Genomic DNA, 16,767 nt, shown 5'->3' on the forward strand with positions numbered 1-16,767 from the left:
CTTATCTACTCAGTCTCCAGTACTCCCAGAGGTCAAACTAATACAACATGGCCAGGTCCCGGGTAAACAAAACTAAGCATTCACCATAAATCACATCATTAGTATAAAATATCTGGTGTCACTCCTGGTTTCTGGTATACTAAGACATTCTTATCAGGCAAGATATTCTAAGGGTTCATAAGTTATCTCCAAGGAGCTGGTCAAGGGAGAGTCTTCAATTGAGAATGTTCAGGGTTTGAGTACTCCAAGCCCATTGAATTAATTCTTTGCTGCACCGTATGATATTGAACGATTTCTTTGTTCCAGTGTCTTACATTTCATGGACGTTGTCCTTGCCAGCTTAAGTGCCTCAAGTATAGTTCTATTGATTTATCTCCTGCTGAGTAACTTTTAATGACTTTTCACCAATTCCTATGAGACAAGACTGGTATCTCTTAGGGTAGCTTTAGAAGTTTATTACATGAAGTTAGGGGCCCTAGAACCCAAGTACCAAATTAAATTCCTAGCATATAGGAAATAGTCAACACATTTTTTTTAAAGAGTAAATACTGAATGAACCGTCTAAGATTTGAATTATTTCTTATTCCTAATATCTTTGCTAACATAGGTCTCTGTTTCTATCCCCTCCAACAGGTCGAATTTTTAAACCATGCTCCAAGGTTTAGGTCCAAGTCCACTCCTATCATAAAGCTTCCTCAAGCCTTCTTAGCAGAAACAAGCCCTTCCTCCTCGTGTTCCCACAATTTAATTTATTTCTGAGATGCCCTCTTCATATTCCACCTTGCATTATAGTTGATTGTAAATGTATCTTTTTACCCAATTCTAGATGTTGCTTTTAAAGACAGAGACCTTGACTAATGATCTTCATAGTTCCTAGAATTTCTACCCTAATGTGATGCTATAGCTTATTAAATTAAATTGAATATTTTAATAATTTAATCATTATTTTTCCAGATCATATTGCCAGGCTAAAATGTAGCTAAAGAAAATATAACTAGTGTCTAAAAATTTCTAATTGTTGAATTCAGTCTGAATCTCAGAAAAGTGGTATTACAAGCTTTCAAATTAGAGTAAATGAAAGTAGATTGGACCAAGCACAAAAGAACACAGTGTACAGAACAGCTGTACTATGTCTTCAATGGGATAAGCTAAATTATAATTACAGATATTTTTCATCTTTCCTGCCTGTGTACTCTTCTGAAGATGCTCTCAACTTCACAGTTTTGGAGATTTACTTGTCATCTTAGGTCTGAAATTAGTTTGGTTAGTTTTGTTGACATCTATCACCTCAAAAAATCTGAAATTTACCTTAGAAATAAAAACTAGCAAGAATATCAGTGCAATTATTAAATTTGTGTGTATATTGGGATGCTAAATTTGACACATGAAATGGGCTTTTGCTTAGGCTCCTGGCAATGTAGAAATGGCTGAGCTGGTAAATAGCTCATAGAAATTGAGCCCAAAAGTTAATTTGAAATAAATTGTTCTCTTGGATACAAGGAGAACTTGTTTATTTTTATCAGTTTCTCTATTTTTTCATCCTATTGTTCTTTCCTCTTCTATCTTTCCCTCTATGTTCTCAGATTTTATTATCCTGTCTTCTGCCCAGTCTTGCTTTATTCAAAAATGTTTTTATGAAACATCTACTAAGTGCACTGCACTTCGCTGTGCATAAAAAATATGACCCCCAAGAGATTTATTCAGACAATAAAGTTTTATTAAGCTGGTGCTCAATGTTGTACCATGAACCCCGCCATTTTCTGGCGCTGTAAAGGGAAGTAAGACAGGCTTCTACCTCTGAATGGATTATGGTGTGCAGATGGAGAGGATAATCTTAGAAGAGACAGCAGTACTTTTTTGTGGTTATAACAGAGTGATGTATAAAGGGCTTTGGGAACACATTTGAGATAGAAGTTAATTCTCTAAGGAAAAGGAAGGCTTCAGAATTGAATAAGGGAATTCAAGGAAGAGGGAAAATGTGGAGCAAATTCGTGTTTGGGGAATATAGAGAATCTGTTTCCTGGAAAGCAGGGAACTTTCATTGAGAAGACATTAGCCAAGGTTAAGCATTCTTTAAATTGAGAGATTACACCCTTCCCAGTTTTTCATCATATAGGCAGCTTTCCTTGGCTTGGGTCCCACCTATAAACAAACAATTTTTCAGTGTATTGGGCCTAGGATTAATGAAACCAATCTGGAGAGCAGTCACCGAATGAGAATTATTTCTTCCCATGATGTTACTATATGATTAACTGGCTACACCATGTTAAAGGAAACACTCTGAAAATTAACCAGGGAAAACTTTCCTCCTTTCCTACTGCATCTCATCAGGGAAATAGTAAGTGTATTCGCCCCCGGTTTCTCTACCTGTCAGATTCTTATGCTTGCTTCAAATACATGCATTTTTCATATGTAGTGTGAAAAGTATTTTATTATCTGTATAAAATCAACGTTCTATTACGCATCCATGTGTTAACTTAATGCCTTTTATTTTATCACATATCATGTGTTCTAAGAGGAAGTAGGTCAACAACACCTATGTTGGTTTATGATAAACAGTAAACCCAAAGACCAGCTTATTGATGTATTTATCATGATATTTACCCCACACTCTGGACAGAGATGAAGATCAAATTGTAAGTTACTGCAGTAAATTAGAATCCAATATTATTCCTCATCAGTGTGGTTAAGACAGCATATAACTTAATAAGAAGCTTTTGAGAAGATTTTTTTAAAATATCATTATACTTTAAATAAAATTGAGAGATAAAATGAAGAATATACAGCTTATATTTACCTTAAAGACAAATAGAGACAACTCTCCATTTTGAAGGGCGCCTTGTTGCTAACCTACCTCTCTATTTATAGGAAAATGTCGAAGGAGGAGACTGTAGTCGCTGCAAATTCGGCTTCTTCAATTTGCAAGAGGATAATCGTAAAGGTTGTGACGAGTGTTTCTGCTCAGGGGTTTCAAACAGATGTCAGAGCTCCTACTGGACCTACGACAATGTAAGCACCGGCCTTTGAATCTCATGTGCTTCCTGCTATTGTTCTTGTCCTTCTGAAAGAAAGTAATTTTTTTTTCTTGTAGTAAGCTTCTACTTAAACTAATCATGAAGAAGGGATGGAATTTTCTTTCAAATGCTAGTTGTGCCTTTATATATTTATTTATTTTTTAAGAACATTTATTGCGATACAGTTAACAGACAATAAACAGCATATATTTAGAGTGTACAATTTGGTATCCTAATCTCCCAATTCATCCCCCCCCAACCCTCCCCGCTTTCCCCCCTTGGTGTCCACGTGTTTGTCCTCTACACCTGTGTCTCTATTTCTGCCTTGCACTTCCTCTTTCATAGTTGTTAGCATTTGCCTTATGTATTGAGGGGCTCCTATATTGGGTGCATATATATTTATAATTGTTATCTCCTCTCCTTGGATGGATCCCTTGATCTTTCTGTAATGTCCTTTCTTGTCTCTTGTAATATTTTTTATTTTAAAGTCTATTTTATCTCATATGACTATTGCTATTCCAGCTTTTCTTTTTGATTTCTATTTGCATAGAATATCTTTTCCATCCCCTCACTCTCCGTCTGTATGTGTGTCTAGGTCTGAAGTGGGTCTCTTGGAGACAGCATATATATGGGTCTCGTTTTTGTATCCATTCAGCCAGTCTGTGTCTTTTGGTTGGTGCATTTCGTCCATTTACATTCAAGGTAATTATTGATATGTATGTTCCTATTACCATTTTCTTAACTATTTTGTTTTTGTTTTTGTAGGCCCTTTTCTTCTCTTATATTTCCTGCTTAGAGAAGTTCCTTTAGCATTTGTTGTAGGGCTGGTTTGGTGGTGCTGAATTCTCTTAGCTGTTGCTTGTCTGTAAAGCTTTTGATGTCTTTGTCGAATCTGAATGAGATCCTTACTGGGTAGAGTATTCTTGGTTGTAGGTTCTTCCCTGTCATCACTTTAAATATATCGTGCCACTCCCTTCTGGCTTGCAGAGTTTCTGCTGAGAAATCAGCTGTTACTCTTATGGGAGTTCCCTTGTATGTTATCTGTCATTTTTCCTTTGTTGCTTTTAATAACATTTCTCTGTCTTTAATTGTTGTCAATTTGACTACTAAATGTCTTGGCGTGTTTCTCCTTGGGTTTATCCTGCCTGGGACTCTCTGTGCTTCCTGCACTTGGGTAGCTATTTCCTTTCCCATGGTAGGGAAGTTTACAACTATAATCTCTTCCAGTATTTTCTCGGGTCCTTTCTCTCTCTCGTCTCCTTCTGGGACCCCTATAATGAGAATGTTGGTGCGTTTAACATTGTCCCAGAGGTCTCTTAGGCTGTCTTCCATTCTTTTCATTCTTTTTTCTTTATTCTTTTCTGCATCGGTGATTATCACCATTCTGTCTTCCAGGTCACTTGTTCACCCTTCTGCCTCAGTTAATCTGCTATTGGTTCCTTCTAGTGTATTTTTCATTTCAATTATTGTGTTGCATATCTCTGTTTGTTTGCTCTTTAATTCTCTAGGTCTTTGGTAATCGTTTCGATCTTTGCAACCAGTCTTTCTTCAAAGTCCTGGATCATCTTCACCATCATTATTCTGAATTCGTTTTCTGGAAGGGTGCCTATCTCCTCTTCATTTAGTTGTTTTTCTAGGGTTTCATCCTGTCCCTTCATCTGGTACAAAGTCCTCTGCTTTTTCATTTTCTCTCTCTTTCTGTGGCTGTGGTTTTCAGTTCCACAAGACGAAATACTGCTGATACTGCTTGATACTGCTGTCTGCCCTCTTGTGGAGGAAGCTATCTAGGAGGCTCCTGGGTGCTTCCTGATGGGAGAGACTGATGGTGGGTAGGGCTGGGTGGGCAGAGCTCAGTAAGACTTTAATCCAATTTGGTGGGCGGAGCTCAGTAAAACTGTAAGGTGTTTGTCTGCTAATGGGTGGGGCTGTGTTCCCACCTTGTTGGTTGTTTGACCTGAGGCTACTTAGCACTGGAGCTTACAGGCTCTTTGGTGGGGCTAATGGCGAACTCTGGGAGGGTTCACACCAATGAGTGCTTCCCAGAACCCCTGCTGCCACTGCCCCTGTCTCCTGGGTGAGCCACAGCTGCCCCCCACCTCCACAGGCAACCCCCCAACACCAGCAGGTAGGTCTGGTTCAGTCTCCTATGGGGTCCCTGCTCCTTCCCCCTGGGTCCTGTTGAGCACATTTTTTTGTGTGCCCTCCAAGCATGGAGTCTCTGTTTCCCCCAGTCCTGTGGAGGTCCTGCAGTCAAATCCCTCTGGCTTTCAGAGTCTGATTCTCTGGGGATTCCTCCTTCCGTTGTTGGACTCCCATGTTGGGAAGCCTGACGTGGGGCTCAGCACCCTCACTTTAGTGGGTGGACTTCTGCAGTATAACTGTTCTCCAGTTTGTGAGTCACCCACCCAGCATTTATGGGATTTGATTTTAATGCGATTGCGCCCCTCCTACTGTCTCATTGCAGCTTCTCCTTTGTGTCTGGATGTGGGGTGTCTTTTTTGGTGAGTTCCAGTGTCTTTCTGTCGATGATTGTTCAGCAGTTAGTTGTAATTCCGGTGCCAGTTGTGTCTTTTTGACTAAAGCTTTTAATGTTTTATTTGTAACAATGTGTAGACTGGAACCTCTTAGAATAAGTCAACAGTAGCCTTTTCAGTGTCCATGATTATTATGTGAAACAGTAATGGAATTAATGTTGCTTTAGCCTCAAGGGTAGATGGTTCAACAGAGAAAACATCAGATTGTGATATAAAGGATTCTGTATTTCACTCAGCAGTATTTTTGGTATACACATTAAGAAAAACTCCTTTAACAACTGTATACATAATACATATTACCCACGAGCATTTAGTTGCAATTTGATGTTGTCAGGGCCCTTTCTTTGTTAAAAGGAGACACTAAATTTGAACAATATCTTCATTCTTAATTGTTTTGAAAAAGTTCAAATTATTACCTGTTTAGTAATTACTGGGATATTCTTCCTCTACCATCAACATAAACATGTTTCCCTTCCTACCTCCCTTCCTCCCCTGCCCATCATGCTCCCATTACCTTTTCAATCTTTCACAGACAGTGGGTTGTCTCCTTACAAAAAAAGATCTTCGGGGAATTTCAGATAGCTTGTGTGGCAGCACTGATGCGTACAGAGTAGCAGGAAACAGGCTGGAGAAAGAAAGAGAAACCTACAGAGGGAAGGAGAAACTGTACCATATAGGATTGAATTTACTGAGAAGTTGAGTTCTTATCCTTGGTTAGTCACTGGAGGATTTTATCAGGGGACTGTTATTATTAGGGTTGGGTTTTACAAAGATCACTATTTTAATAAAACTGCCTCCCAAACACTACTCCCGTCTTTCAACTTTAATTAGCTAAATAATCCTTAACACAACTATGAAAATTTTCTCTGCCTGTATTACTTTTAAGTCTGAAATATTACGAGTAGTTTCTGACTGTACTCTCAAACCTAAATTTGAATCCATACGTAGCTTACCAAATGCATACCTCTTGAAGCAGATTATGTAGAACCAACAGCAAATGAATATCTAGTCTACTTTCTTCCTTTTGTTTGCAGAGTCTCACCTCACCCTCTAGACTGTTCCATTAATGTACTAAAGTTTTATGGTTAGCAGAGGAACTGAGGTAGCACTCAGCCTTGTTCTTCAGAAACAAGGTCCACTGATATTTGCATTTCAGTAGGTCTTCTGTAAAGCACTTTCTCTGAATCTCACTGGGCTGTCTTAGAATGTCTGATGGATGATGTTGGAAAGGGAAGAGAAGGAAATAATATGTATCTTGTTGCCTGGCTAGCCACTAAGCTTTTACTTAGTCTTTGTTTCTCTTTTGACTGGAACAGTCTCAGCAATTCCACAGCTTTGGGAGTTGAGGAATCAAATAACCCCTACCTGAAGAAATTTTTAAAAATATTTCATCCACATATTGTCACCATTACCATTCTGCTCCCCATCACCCACTACACCAAGCAGCTCACACACGTCTAGTGGGCCCCCAGTAGCCACAAAGCCCAGTATCCAGTGTTTGGTCCTGACTAGGTAGGATGGTTTTGAATTGTAGCTGTGTGCCCACCCACAGCTGGAGTATAAACATGGAAAAGCAAATCATCATGTATTCCCTAATTCCTCCTTAAAGACTCCTTCCATTTCTGGGCCAAGGATCTAGGCTAGGAGTTCCTATAGCACTTCTGACCCCATGGGAAGAAATAGGTATAGTATTGTGAGCTCATAGATTCAAATGTCCTTGAGCCTCAAAGCTGAATTAAAATATATATGAAGGAAGGAAACATTAGATGAAAACCTACGTTTCATCTCTTATTTCTTTTCTTTCTCTGCTTTACAGATACATATGTAACACCTTTTGAAATAATTGTTTCTACAAGAAACAGGAAATTACTAGTGGAGTGAAAAACATGAAATGCAACGTTCAACTATTTGATAATTTATATAACATTATGTGTGATTTTGAATGAGTTTCTATTTTTAAGAGAGAAGTATTTGGAACCACAATTTTTAAAAACCACATTGGGTTAATAAAAATCCAAACTCTTAACATCAAGAAAAAAAATGATTGGTACCTAAAGTTGAGTAAATATGATAAGTTTAATGATATTCACAACTCTCATATTTTTCTAAACATTCATAGTTTTTGTTTTTAATTTTCAAAAAATGAACACTACAGAAATATGAAAGAGAAGAAGTGAATGAGATTTTTCCCTAAGTAATGATGGTTGTGTGTTTTCTTTAAGATACAAGACATGAGTGGCTGGTATCTGACTGACATCTCTGGGCATGTTCGAGTGACTCCGCAGCAGGATGACTTAGATCCACCTCAGCAGATCAGCATCAGCAGTGTGGCGGTCCGACGAGCCCTGCCCCAGAGCTACTGCTGGAGCGCGCCAGCTCCCTACCTGGGAAACAAAGTAAGTCCAGGCAGTGCTTGCTTCTTGTTACTTTGCTTTAATTAATCAGTAAGGATAATGGGTTTTATTTAGTCTTTTTTTAAAGAAGATAAGATCAAATATGTGCTATATTCAGTTGCTAGAACCAGCTGGATCCGATTAAATTGGACATTTCCGCCCTGCCCCAGGGGCCATAGCATCCCTACTTCACAACTTTACATAGTTGCTGTTCTTTGTCAACATTTTGAATGTACTAATAAATGAATGAAGCCTCTAGTATATTTTTTTGCAAAACGAATTATGGATATTGGAAGAAACTGTGTTATGTTTATTCTAACTAACTTTTTCTAGAGTTGTCTATGGTGGAATACCTACTGAAGTTTTTCTCATCTGTTTCTATTTCATTTCAAAACTGATATTCAAGAGAGCTACTTTTTCTACCTTGTCTGAATGTTAATTGGAAATGAAATTTATTATATAACTAATTTAATGCTTGCCATGAAGCTTATTTAAACACCATATTTCCTAGAGCTCAGGAAGAGAACTACCCTAAAAGAAGTGCCAGATTGAAAGTACATGTTTGTTTTCGGGCCCACTCACACACATATAAAAACACACACAGATAAACAAATGTAACAGTCTCAGAAGCAGGTGCTTTCCCCCCTGCTGTGGATTAACTCTATCTAGATCGGTTCCTTGGCTTTTATCATTTTATTTTATTTTGCTTAACAATTTGTTGAAAACAAAATATGGTATAGTAATTGTAAATTGGAATACTTGCTTGGTCTGTGGAACTTCATACCTTGTCAGCTAATAGTTAAATTACCTAATCACACCAGAAACTGTGACAGTCCCAGAAAAATCCCTGAGCAAATTGATGCTATTTAAGCCTAGTTTTCACCTATAAGAATATAGCATTACTTTTGAAGAAATCTTCATTGATTAAATAAATAAAAATATAATAGTAGTTAGCGGCATGTATTGAGATAGAAAACCTTACTAGTTCATAAGAATGGGAACAAGTGGTTTTAACTGATTGAAAACATTTTAATTGTGGTCTCTTTCTTGTTTTTGCAAGTTTCTAAATACCATTATGAAAAATGTGTAAATGGATAAAACACAATTTCAATGAATATGTAATTTTAAAGAGTGTATATTGCATAACATTTTCTAGCTGTAATAAAATCTAATTAAACTTTTACTTCAGAGCCCTTTCCAACAAGTAGTCATTCTATTCTATTCTATTTAGGAACTTCCCAAATCCCTGACAAGAATAAAATAGCGCACATGACTTGAATGTCTATAGCTTAAAATTGCCAAAAAAATAAATACATACACAAACTGTCTTTTTTCTAACTAACTGCTCTGAGGAGTTGAGAGAAGAACCATGGGTCAAAATTGGATGAGTTTCAGAGGTCTTACTTTTCTTGCGATGGTGAAATATACTTATAGTTTTTTAAATAGAATATTCTTTACCATATTTTCCATCATTTTTTCTTTGGTCATATGCTTTTTCTTTATGTTGGCTGAAAATCAAGCTGACAGAAGGAAAGCAAGCAAATGGGATATTAAATAGCATCAGAGCAAAGAATTTGGACATCCTGTTCCTAGTTGTTGGTTCCCAAAGATAACTTCCCTTATCCTGGCTGAACTGCTTCTTATAACCACCCACAAGGAAATACTTCCTATCTCTCACAGATCATTTTCACATCAAAAAGCTGTTTTTGCCTGTGCTTCAATTTCCATTCAGTGAACAGAATAAAGGTAACAGGGTGTGCAAATTGTTTGAATATGGAAGACATTTTTTAATGTAATATGGAAGCCCTTGGTGGTTTACTGTCAGATATCTCAGTATGAATGAAACAATTTGCCTTAATAACTGAACCATATAAATTTTTGATACTACAATAATACTGTAAGTTCTCACAAATTACCACAGTACATCTTAACTGTCATGTCACATCACGTAAATTATAGTCATGATGACATGCTTAGCTTGGTTGATTTAATATCCTTGCTAAGGAAATGGAAAATTGTTTGTAAATCCAGTAAAGCCACTTTTCTAAATAGTTGAGGCTAAATTCTTTACCAGTAATTGCTGTTGGAATCAGAGCCATTGCCAGAATCTGACAGAAATAGTATATCAAGAAACTAGTACATATGCTTAGATACTGAATTTTGTTTACCTGCATGACCAGGGGCTTGCGGGCACATAATCCTTCCTCCGCCTTTTTAGTGTTAATTCCTAAGTCGACAAAAATATTTTTGAAATGCTACTAGGTTTTCCTAAATCTTTATATAACCAATTTTCAAACATTTTCCAAGTTACTTGGTTATAAGTCCACTTATAACAGAAGGGAGATGTGTTATACATATTCTGTTGTAATGAAGATGCCACATGCCAGTCTTTTTTTTTTTTTTTTTTTGGTAACCTAACCCCAAATAGTGAAATTACTGTCACTTGTGATACACTTCGCTAACACAGAAATCTGCCTGATCATAATTAAACACAAGAGCACTAGCCAATTTAACAAAGGAATATTTTTCATCTTAAGAAACACTTTTGTTGACTACACTTCCTCTTTGGAATAATGAAGAATACGTAAGTGAATATAGTTGTGTATGTGGATAGTAGATGAGGCCTGGAAAAAGATAGCACATTTTTATACTGCCCCTTTAAAATATGTCCATGATCTTGCTGTCAATTGCGAATTGTTGTACCCAACCCACAGTGAGGCCAAACAAACCAAAGCATCAGAGTTTGGAGCTGAGAAAGGTTCATTGCAGGGCCAAGCAAGGAGAACAGCGCGGCTCATGTTCAAAAGACCCAATCTCCTCGAAGCAATTTTTTAAAGGCAAAGTGATGGGGAGGAGTCATATGGTGTGCGATCAGCTTGTGCACAGTTCTCTGATTGGCTGATGGTGAAATAACAGGGCAGTGTCCCAGGACTTAACATTATCAATCCTCAGGTTTCGATAGGTCTGGGGGCTACGTGCTCATGGTCATTAAGTAGCTAACTTCTTCCATTTGGTGGGGGTTTTAGCGTCTGTAAAACAACTCAAGAAATGTGCATCAGATCCTGTTATCTAGGTGCTTCAGGAAAGAACTAAAGATTCTGTGACTATCATATGGCTGATTTGCTGTTTAAATTCTTACCAGTTCTCTTGGCCCAACTGCTATTTTTGTCACTACATGTTCACATCCTTTCAATCATTAATTCTTGAGCCAGACTTTTGTGACGCAGGGGAGGCCTGGGTGACTACAGCTTTTTTACAAACAGGAGGCTGGCAGAGGACATGGGGGAAAGGATCTGTCCTGACAAGGCCCCACAGGGTCTTACTGGGTTACGATCTCAACTATGAGTTAATTCCTTAACAGCAGTCTTGAAAATGTTTTTTTTCTCATACGTGATGAGTATTTTGCACAATTGTCACAATCAAGTGTTAATTCCCTTACCCCTTTCATTCTAGATATTCGAAGAGTCAGGCACCCACAGGGCTCTACTAGGCAGCATCCTTTTTTCAAAATGCTTGGCACATGTTAATGCTTGGTTTTAGGGTAGTTGTTTAAGCATGAAACTAGGCAGGAATGGAAAGAGCTAGAGGACAAAGAGCCCTGCTGATTTGCTACAGGCTACAGCTATTGAGAAACAGTTTGGGTATTTCAGAGTTGGAATAATCTACTGCTTTAGTAAACTAAGTGCTTTTGGAACATTGAAAAAGTCATTTACTTAAGGTTACCCTAGTGGTCTGAAATAGATAGTGCAGCTTGCAGAAGCAATTCTCTTCCCGTCTATAAAGTTTCCTGAGAATCTGGCTTGGCCTATCTACTGTTCCTGCATTACCATTAAGGTTTGCAAATCTGTCTCTGAGCATTATTAAATTAATCTTGTGTGATTTGGTCTTTACAAAACAATGCTTATTTTCTACAACATTATACTATCTCTTTCTGTTTCTAGCTTAGAGAAGCTTTTAAATTGTTTCACATAGTTGCCAAGAATACCTATCGTTCAGCTTAAGATGCACATTAGGAGTCTGCTGACAAAATAGCATCTGGTTCTAAAAGTAAACTTTGGTATTTCTTTGCTGTTCTTGTCTGACTTTCAGTTCTACCCCTCAGATTCCTAATTAAAGCTGTGGATTTGAAGGAAATTGATGTTTGAGATTGACAGGACAAGGTAATCCTTATTATATAAAAGGAACTTCACAAATATTTTGTGATAAATGCTACATTTTTAACAACAGAATAATTTTCATTAGATTGCTCAGAAATGACTTAAGTTGGGATTTAAGTTAGAATTCAAAGATGATTTCAATCTTGGTTAAAAAAAAACTAAAAATTTACTAATAAGTAGGATCCACTCTCCTTTTAGCAGCATGATTTGTATTTCTGACTTCTTTGCTCCACATTCCTCAAAATTATTCAAAAGTAAGGTCAAACTTTCTCCTTCATCCTTAATGTCTTCCAATATAAGTCTCAGATTAAATGGATTAATTAAAAATATATTGTGTATGTGGAGAATGGCATGGCCATAAAAGTAACTAGGATAAATCAACTGTGATAGAATTTTTACTATATAAATAAGATCATATAAAAATGATTTGCTAATGAAGTAGCACTAGAAGAAGATCTGTCGTCAAGATGAAACCAAATGGACTCCCTCTTGCAGGAACACCGAAATTACAACTAACTGCTGAACAATCATGGACAGAAAGACACTGGAACTCACCAAAAAAGACACCCCACATTCAGAGACAAAGGAGAAGCTGCAATGAGACAGTAGGAGGGGTGCAATCTCATTAAAATCAAATCCCATAAATGCTGGGTGGGTGACTCACAAACTGGAGAACAGTTATACTGCAGAAGCCCACCCACTAAAGTGAGGGTGCTGAGTCCCACGTCAGGCTTCTCAACCTGGGAGTCCAGCAATGGGAGGAGGAATCCCCAGAGAATCAAACTTTGAAAGCGAGCAGGATTTGATTACAGGACCTCCACAGGACTGGGGGAAAGAGAGACTCCACTCTTGGATGGCGCACAAAAAAATGTGCTCACCAGGACCCAGGGGGAAGGAGCAGTGACCCCATAAGAGACTGAACCAGACCTACCTGCTGGTGTTGGGGGGTTGCCTGTGGAGGTGGGGGGCAGCTGTGGCTCACCCAGGACACAGGGGCACTGGTGGCAGGGGTTCTGGGAAGTGCGCATTGGTGTGAACCCTCCCAGAGTCCGCCATTAGCCCCACCAAAGAGCCTGTAAGCTCCAGTGCTAAGTAGCCTCAGGTCAAACAACCAACAAGGTGGGAACACAGCCCCACCCATTAGCAGACAAACACCTTACAGTTTTACTGAGCTCCGCCCACCAAATTGGATTAAAGTCTTACTGAGCTCTGCCCACCCAGCCCTACCCACCATCAGTCTCTCCCATCAGGAAGCACCCAGGAGCCTCCTAGATAGCTTCCTCCACAAGAGGGCAGACAGCAGTATCAAGCAGTATCAGCAGTATTTCGTCTTGTGGAACTGAAAACCACAGCCACAGAAAGAGAGAGAAAATGAAAAAGCAGAGGACTTTGTACCAGATGAAGGGACAGGATGAAACCCTAGAAAAACAACTAAATGAAGAGGAGATAGGCACCCTTCCAGAAAACGAATTCAGAATAATGATGGTGAAGATGATCCAGGACTTTGAAGAAAGACTGGTTGCAAAGATGGAAACAATTACCAAAGACCTAGAGAATTAAAGAGCAAACAAACAGAGATATGCAACACAATAAGTGAAATGAAAAATACACTAGAAGGAACCAATAGCAGATTAACTGAGGCAGAAGGGCGAACAAGTGACCTGGAAGACAGAATGGCGATAATCACTGATGTGGAAAAGAATAAAGAAAAAAGAATGAAAAGAACTGAAGACAGCCTAAGAGACCTCTGGGACAATGTTAAACGCGCCAACATTCTCATTATAGGGGTCCCAGAAGGAGACGAGAGAGAGAAAGGACCCGAGAAAATACTGGAAGAGATTATAGTTGAAAACTTCCCTACCATGGGAAAGGAAATAGCTACCCAAGTCCAGGAAGCACAGAGAGTCCCAGGCAGGATAAACCCAAGGAGAAACACGCCAAGACATTTAGTAGTCAAACTGACAACAATTAAAGACAGAGAAATGTTATTAAAAGCAACAAAGGAAAAATGACAGATAACATACAAGGGAACTCCCATCAGGGTAACAGCTGATTTCTCAGCAGAAACTCTGCAAGCCAGAAGGGAGTAGCATGATATATATAAGTGATGACAGGGAAGAACCTACAACCAAGAATACTCTACCCAGCAAGGATCTCATTCAGATTCGACAAAGACATCAAAAGCTTTACAGACAAGCAACAGCTAAGAGAATTCAGCACCACCAAACCAGCCCTACAACAAATGCTAAAGGAACTTCTCTAAGTGGGAAACCTAAGAGAAGATAAGGGCCTACAAAAACAAAAACAAAATAATTAAGAAAATGGTAATAGGAACATACAGATCGATAATTACCTTGAATGTAAATGGACGAAATGCACCAGCCAAAAGACAGAGACTGGCTGAATGGATACAAAAACGAGACCCATATATATGCTGTCTCCAAGAGACCCACTTCAGACCTAGGCACACATACGGACGGAAAGTGAGGGGATGGAAAAGATATTCCATGCAAATGAAAATCAAAAGAAAGCTGGAGTAGCAATAGTCATATGAGATAAAATAGACTTTAAAATAAAAAATATTACAAGAGACAAGAAAGGACATTACAGAAAGATCAAGGGATCCATCCAAGGAGAGGAGATAACAATTATAAACATATATGCACCCAATATAGGAGCCCCTCAATACATAAGGCAAATGCTAACAACTATGAAAGAGGAAATGCAAGGCAGAAATAGAGACACAGGTGTAGAGGACAAACACATGGACACCAAGTGGGGAAAGCGAGGAGGGTTGGGCGGGGATGAGCTGGGAGATTAGGATACCAAATTGCACACTCTAAATATATGCTGTTTATTGTCTGTTAACTGTATCTCAATAAAAGTTCTTAAAAAAAAAAGAATAAACCAAATGAATTGTTAGGGGCACATGAAGAAACATATTTATTAAAAAACAAACAAAAGAACTCAAGAACTCATTTATTACCCATAGTTCTGGTAATGTCTGCTATACAAAATTAGCCCACCTATGAGGACTCAAGGTCAAATTTCTAGAATACTGAAAATTAATGAAACTGACTCAAGGGGAAAAATGTAAAAAGTCATAGGAATATTAAAGGAATTGAGCTAGTATCCAAAAAATTATTCCCATAATGATAACAATGGGTCTATTTTATTTACTTCTGTTTATTTTGTTCAATAAAATTTCAAATATTTTTTTTCAATCTTACACAAGCTTTCCAGGGAACTGAATAGTGAGGATTACTCCTCAAGTAATTTTATGTGGCTTAAAATGCTGGCAATCAACAAGGTATGAAAAAGGAAATCCCTCTCCAAACTCACTCATGAAAATAGATGCAAACATCCTAACCAAAGCATGAACAACCAGAATCCATAATGTATAAAAATGGTAAAATTAAATTGGCCAGGTTGCTTTTATCATAGGGGTTCAATGTTGGTTTAATATCAAAAAAATCAGTGTAAGTAATTGACAATATTGACTGATTAAAAGAGAGAAAAAAACTATTTCAATAGAGGTAGAAGAAGAAATAGGTAAAATTAAATAATGTTTCCTGATGTTTTAAAAAATTTGCAAACTAGGGTTGGAAAGGCACATCTTCATCTGCTGAAGAGTATCTACACAAAAATGAATAACATATATGTTGAAAGAATTCTTTAAGCTCACAAACAATTTTCTCTCTGACCACTTTTATTTAACATTGTACTAGAAGATTTGGACTGTGCAGTAAGATAAAAAATAAAAGATACAGAGATTGAAAAGGAAGAAATAAAACTGTCATTTGTAAATGATATGATTGTCTGTTTTGTGAACTAGAGGATAAATTATTAATAGGTGAATCAAGAAAGAAACTGTACACAAAGTCAATATATAAAAGTCGATTGCGTTTCTTTACATCAGCAAAAATCAGTTAAAAAAACACTTTAAAAATAAGTCCTTTATAATATCAATAAATAATAAAAGTACCAAGGATAGAATCTATATAGAAAACCAATGGGCCAAAGGAAATTCTAAAGAAAGCTAGAGATGTGGTTTTAATCAAAACTTAACCTGATATGAAGACTTAGGATTCATTTTAAAAAAGAAAAATAATTGAGATAAAGTGCTGTTGGTGTGAAAAGAGATTAAAATGATCAATGGAGTTGAAAAAATATCCCAGGAATATCCCATGCATATGTGGATACTTGATTCTTAACAAAATAGATACTGCAGATCAGTGACGATAGGGTAGGCCATATAATAAATGCTACTGATACCATTGGTTAGAGGAAAAAATAAACCACCGCTGCATCCCTACCTCATATTATACATAAAAATAAACTTTAGTTGAAATAAAGACTACAATTTCAAAAATCATAATAAAAATAGCTTTTTAAATATAATATTGTGGAATTTTTGCTTCTGACCATGATTGAATAAACCTTTCTTAAACAATAAGAAAACTTGAGAAAAAATGTGAAACGAGTTTGTAGATACTGGACAGCAGATGGTGCAGGACTGTGATTCCTGAGAAAAAAGAAACAGACCAGTTGAGGCTTAACAGCTGCCAATATTATTGTCTGGGTTTAGTTTCCTAGGTGAAGTGTACTGAGGGAAAACCCAAGCAGCATTGTTTGAAAGAGGGGGATTGGAGTTCAGGGAAGCTCAGAA

General features: G+C 37.6%; 1 protein-coding gene across 1 annotated transcript in view; it reads left to right on the forward strand.

Annotated features, from left to right (window-relative positions):
* Positions 1-16,767, forward strand: part of LAMA2 (laminin subunit alpha 2) — a 604,135-nt gene that overhangs the window by 282,788 nt on the left and 304,580 nt on the right. The window contains exons 11-12 of the mRNA XM_057737971.1: positions 2,869-3,009; positions 7,771-7,944. Coding sequence (XP_057593954.1) covers positions 2,869-3,009; positions 7,771-7,944 — 315 coding nt within the window. The remainder of the gene's footprint in view (positions 1-2,868; positions 3,010-7,770; positions 7,945-16,767) is intronic.

The sequence above is a fragment of the Hippopotamus amphibius genome, chromosome 6, assembly GCF_030028045.1.
Source record: "Hippopotamus amphibius kiboko isolate mHipAmp2 chromosome 6, mHipAmp2.hap2, whole genome shotgun sequence".
Classification (NCBI taxonomy): Eukaryota; Metazoa; Chordata; class Mammalia; order Artiodactyla; family Hippopotamidae; genus Hippopotamus; species Hippopotamus amphibius.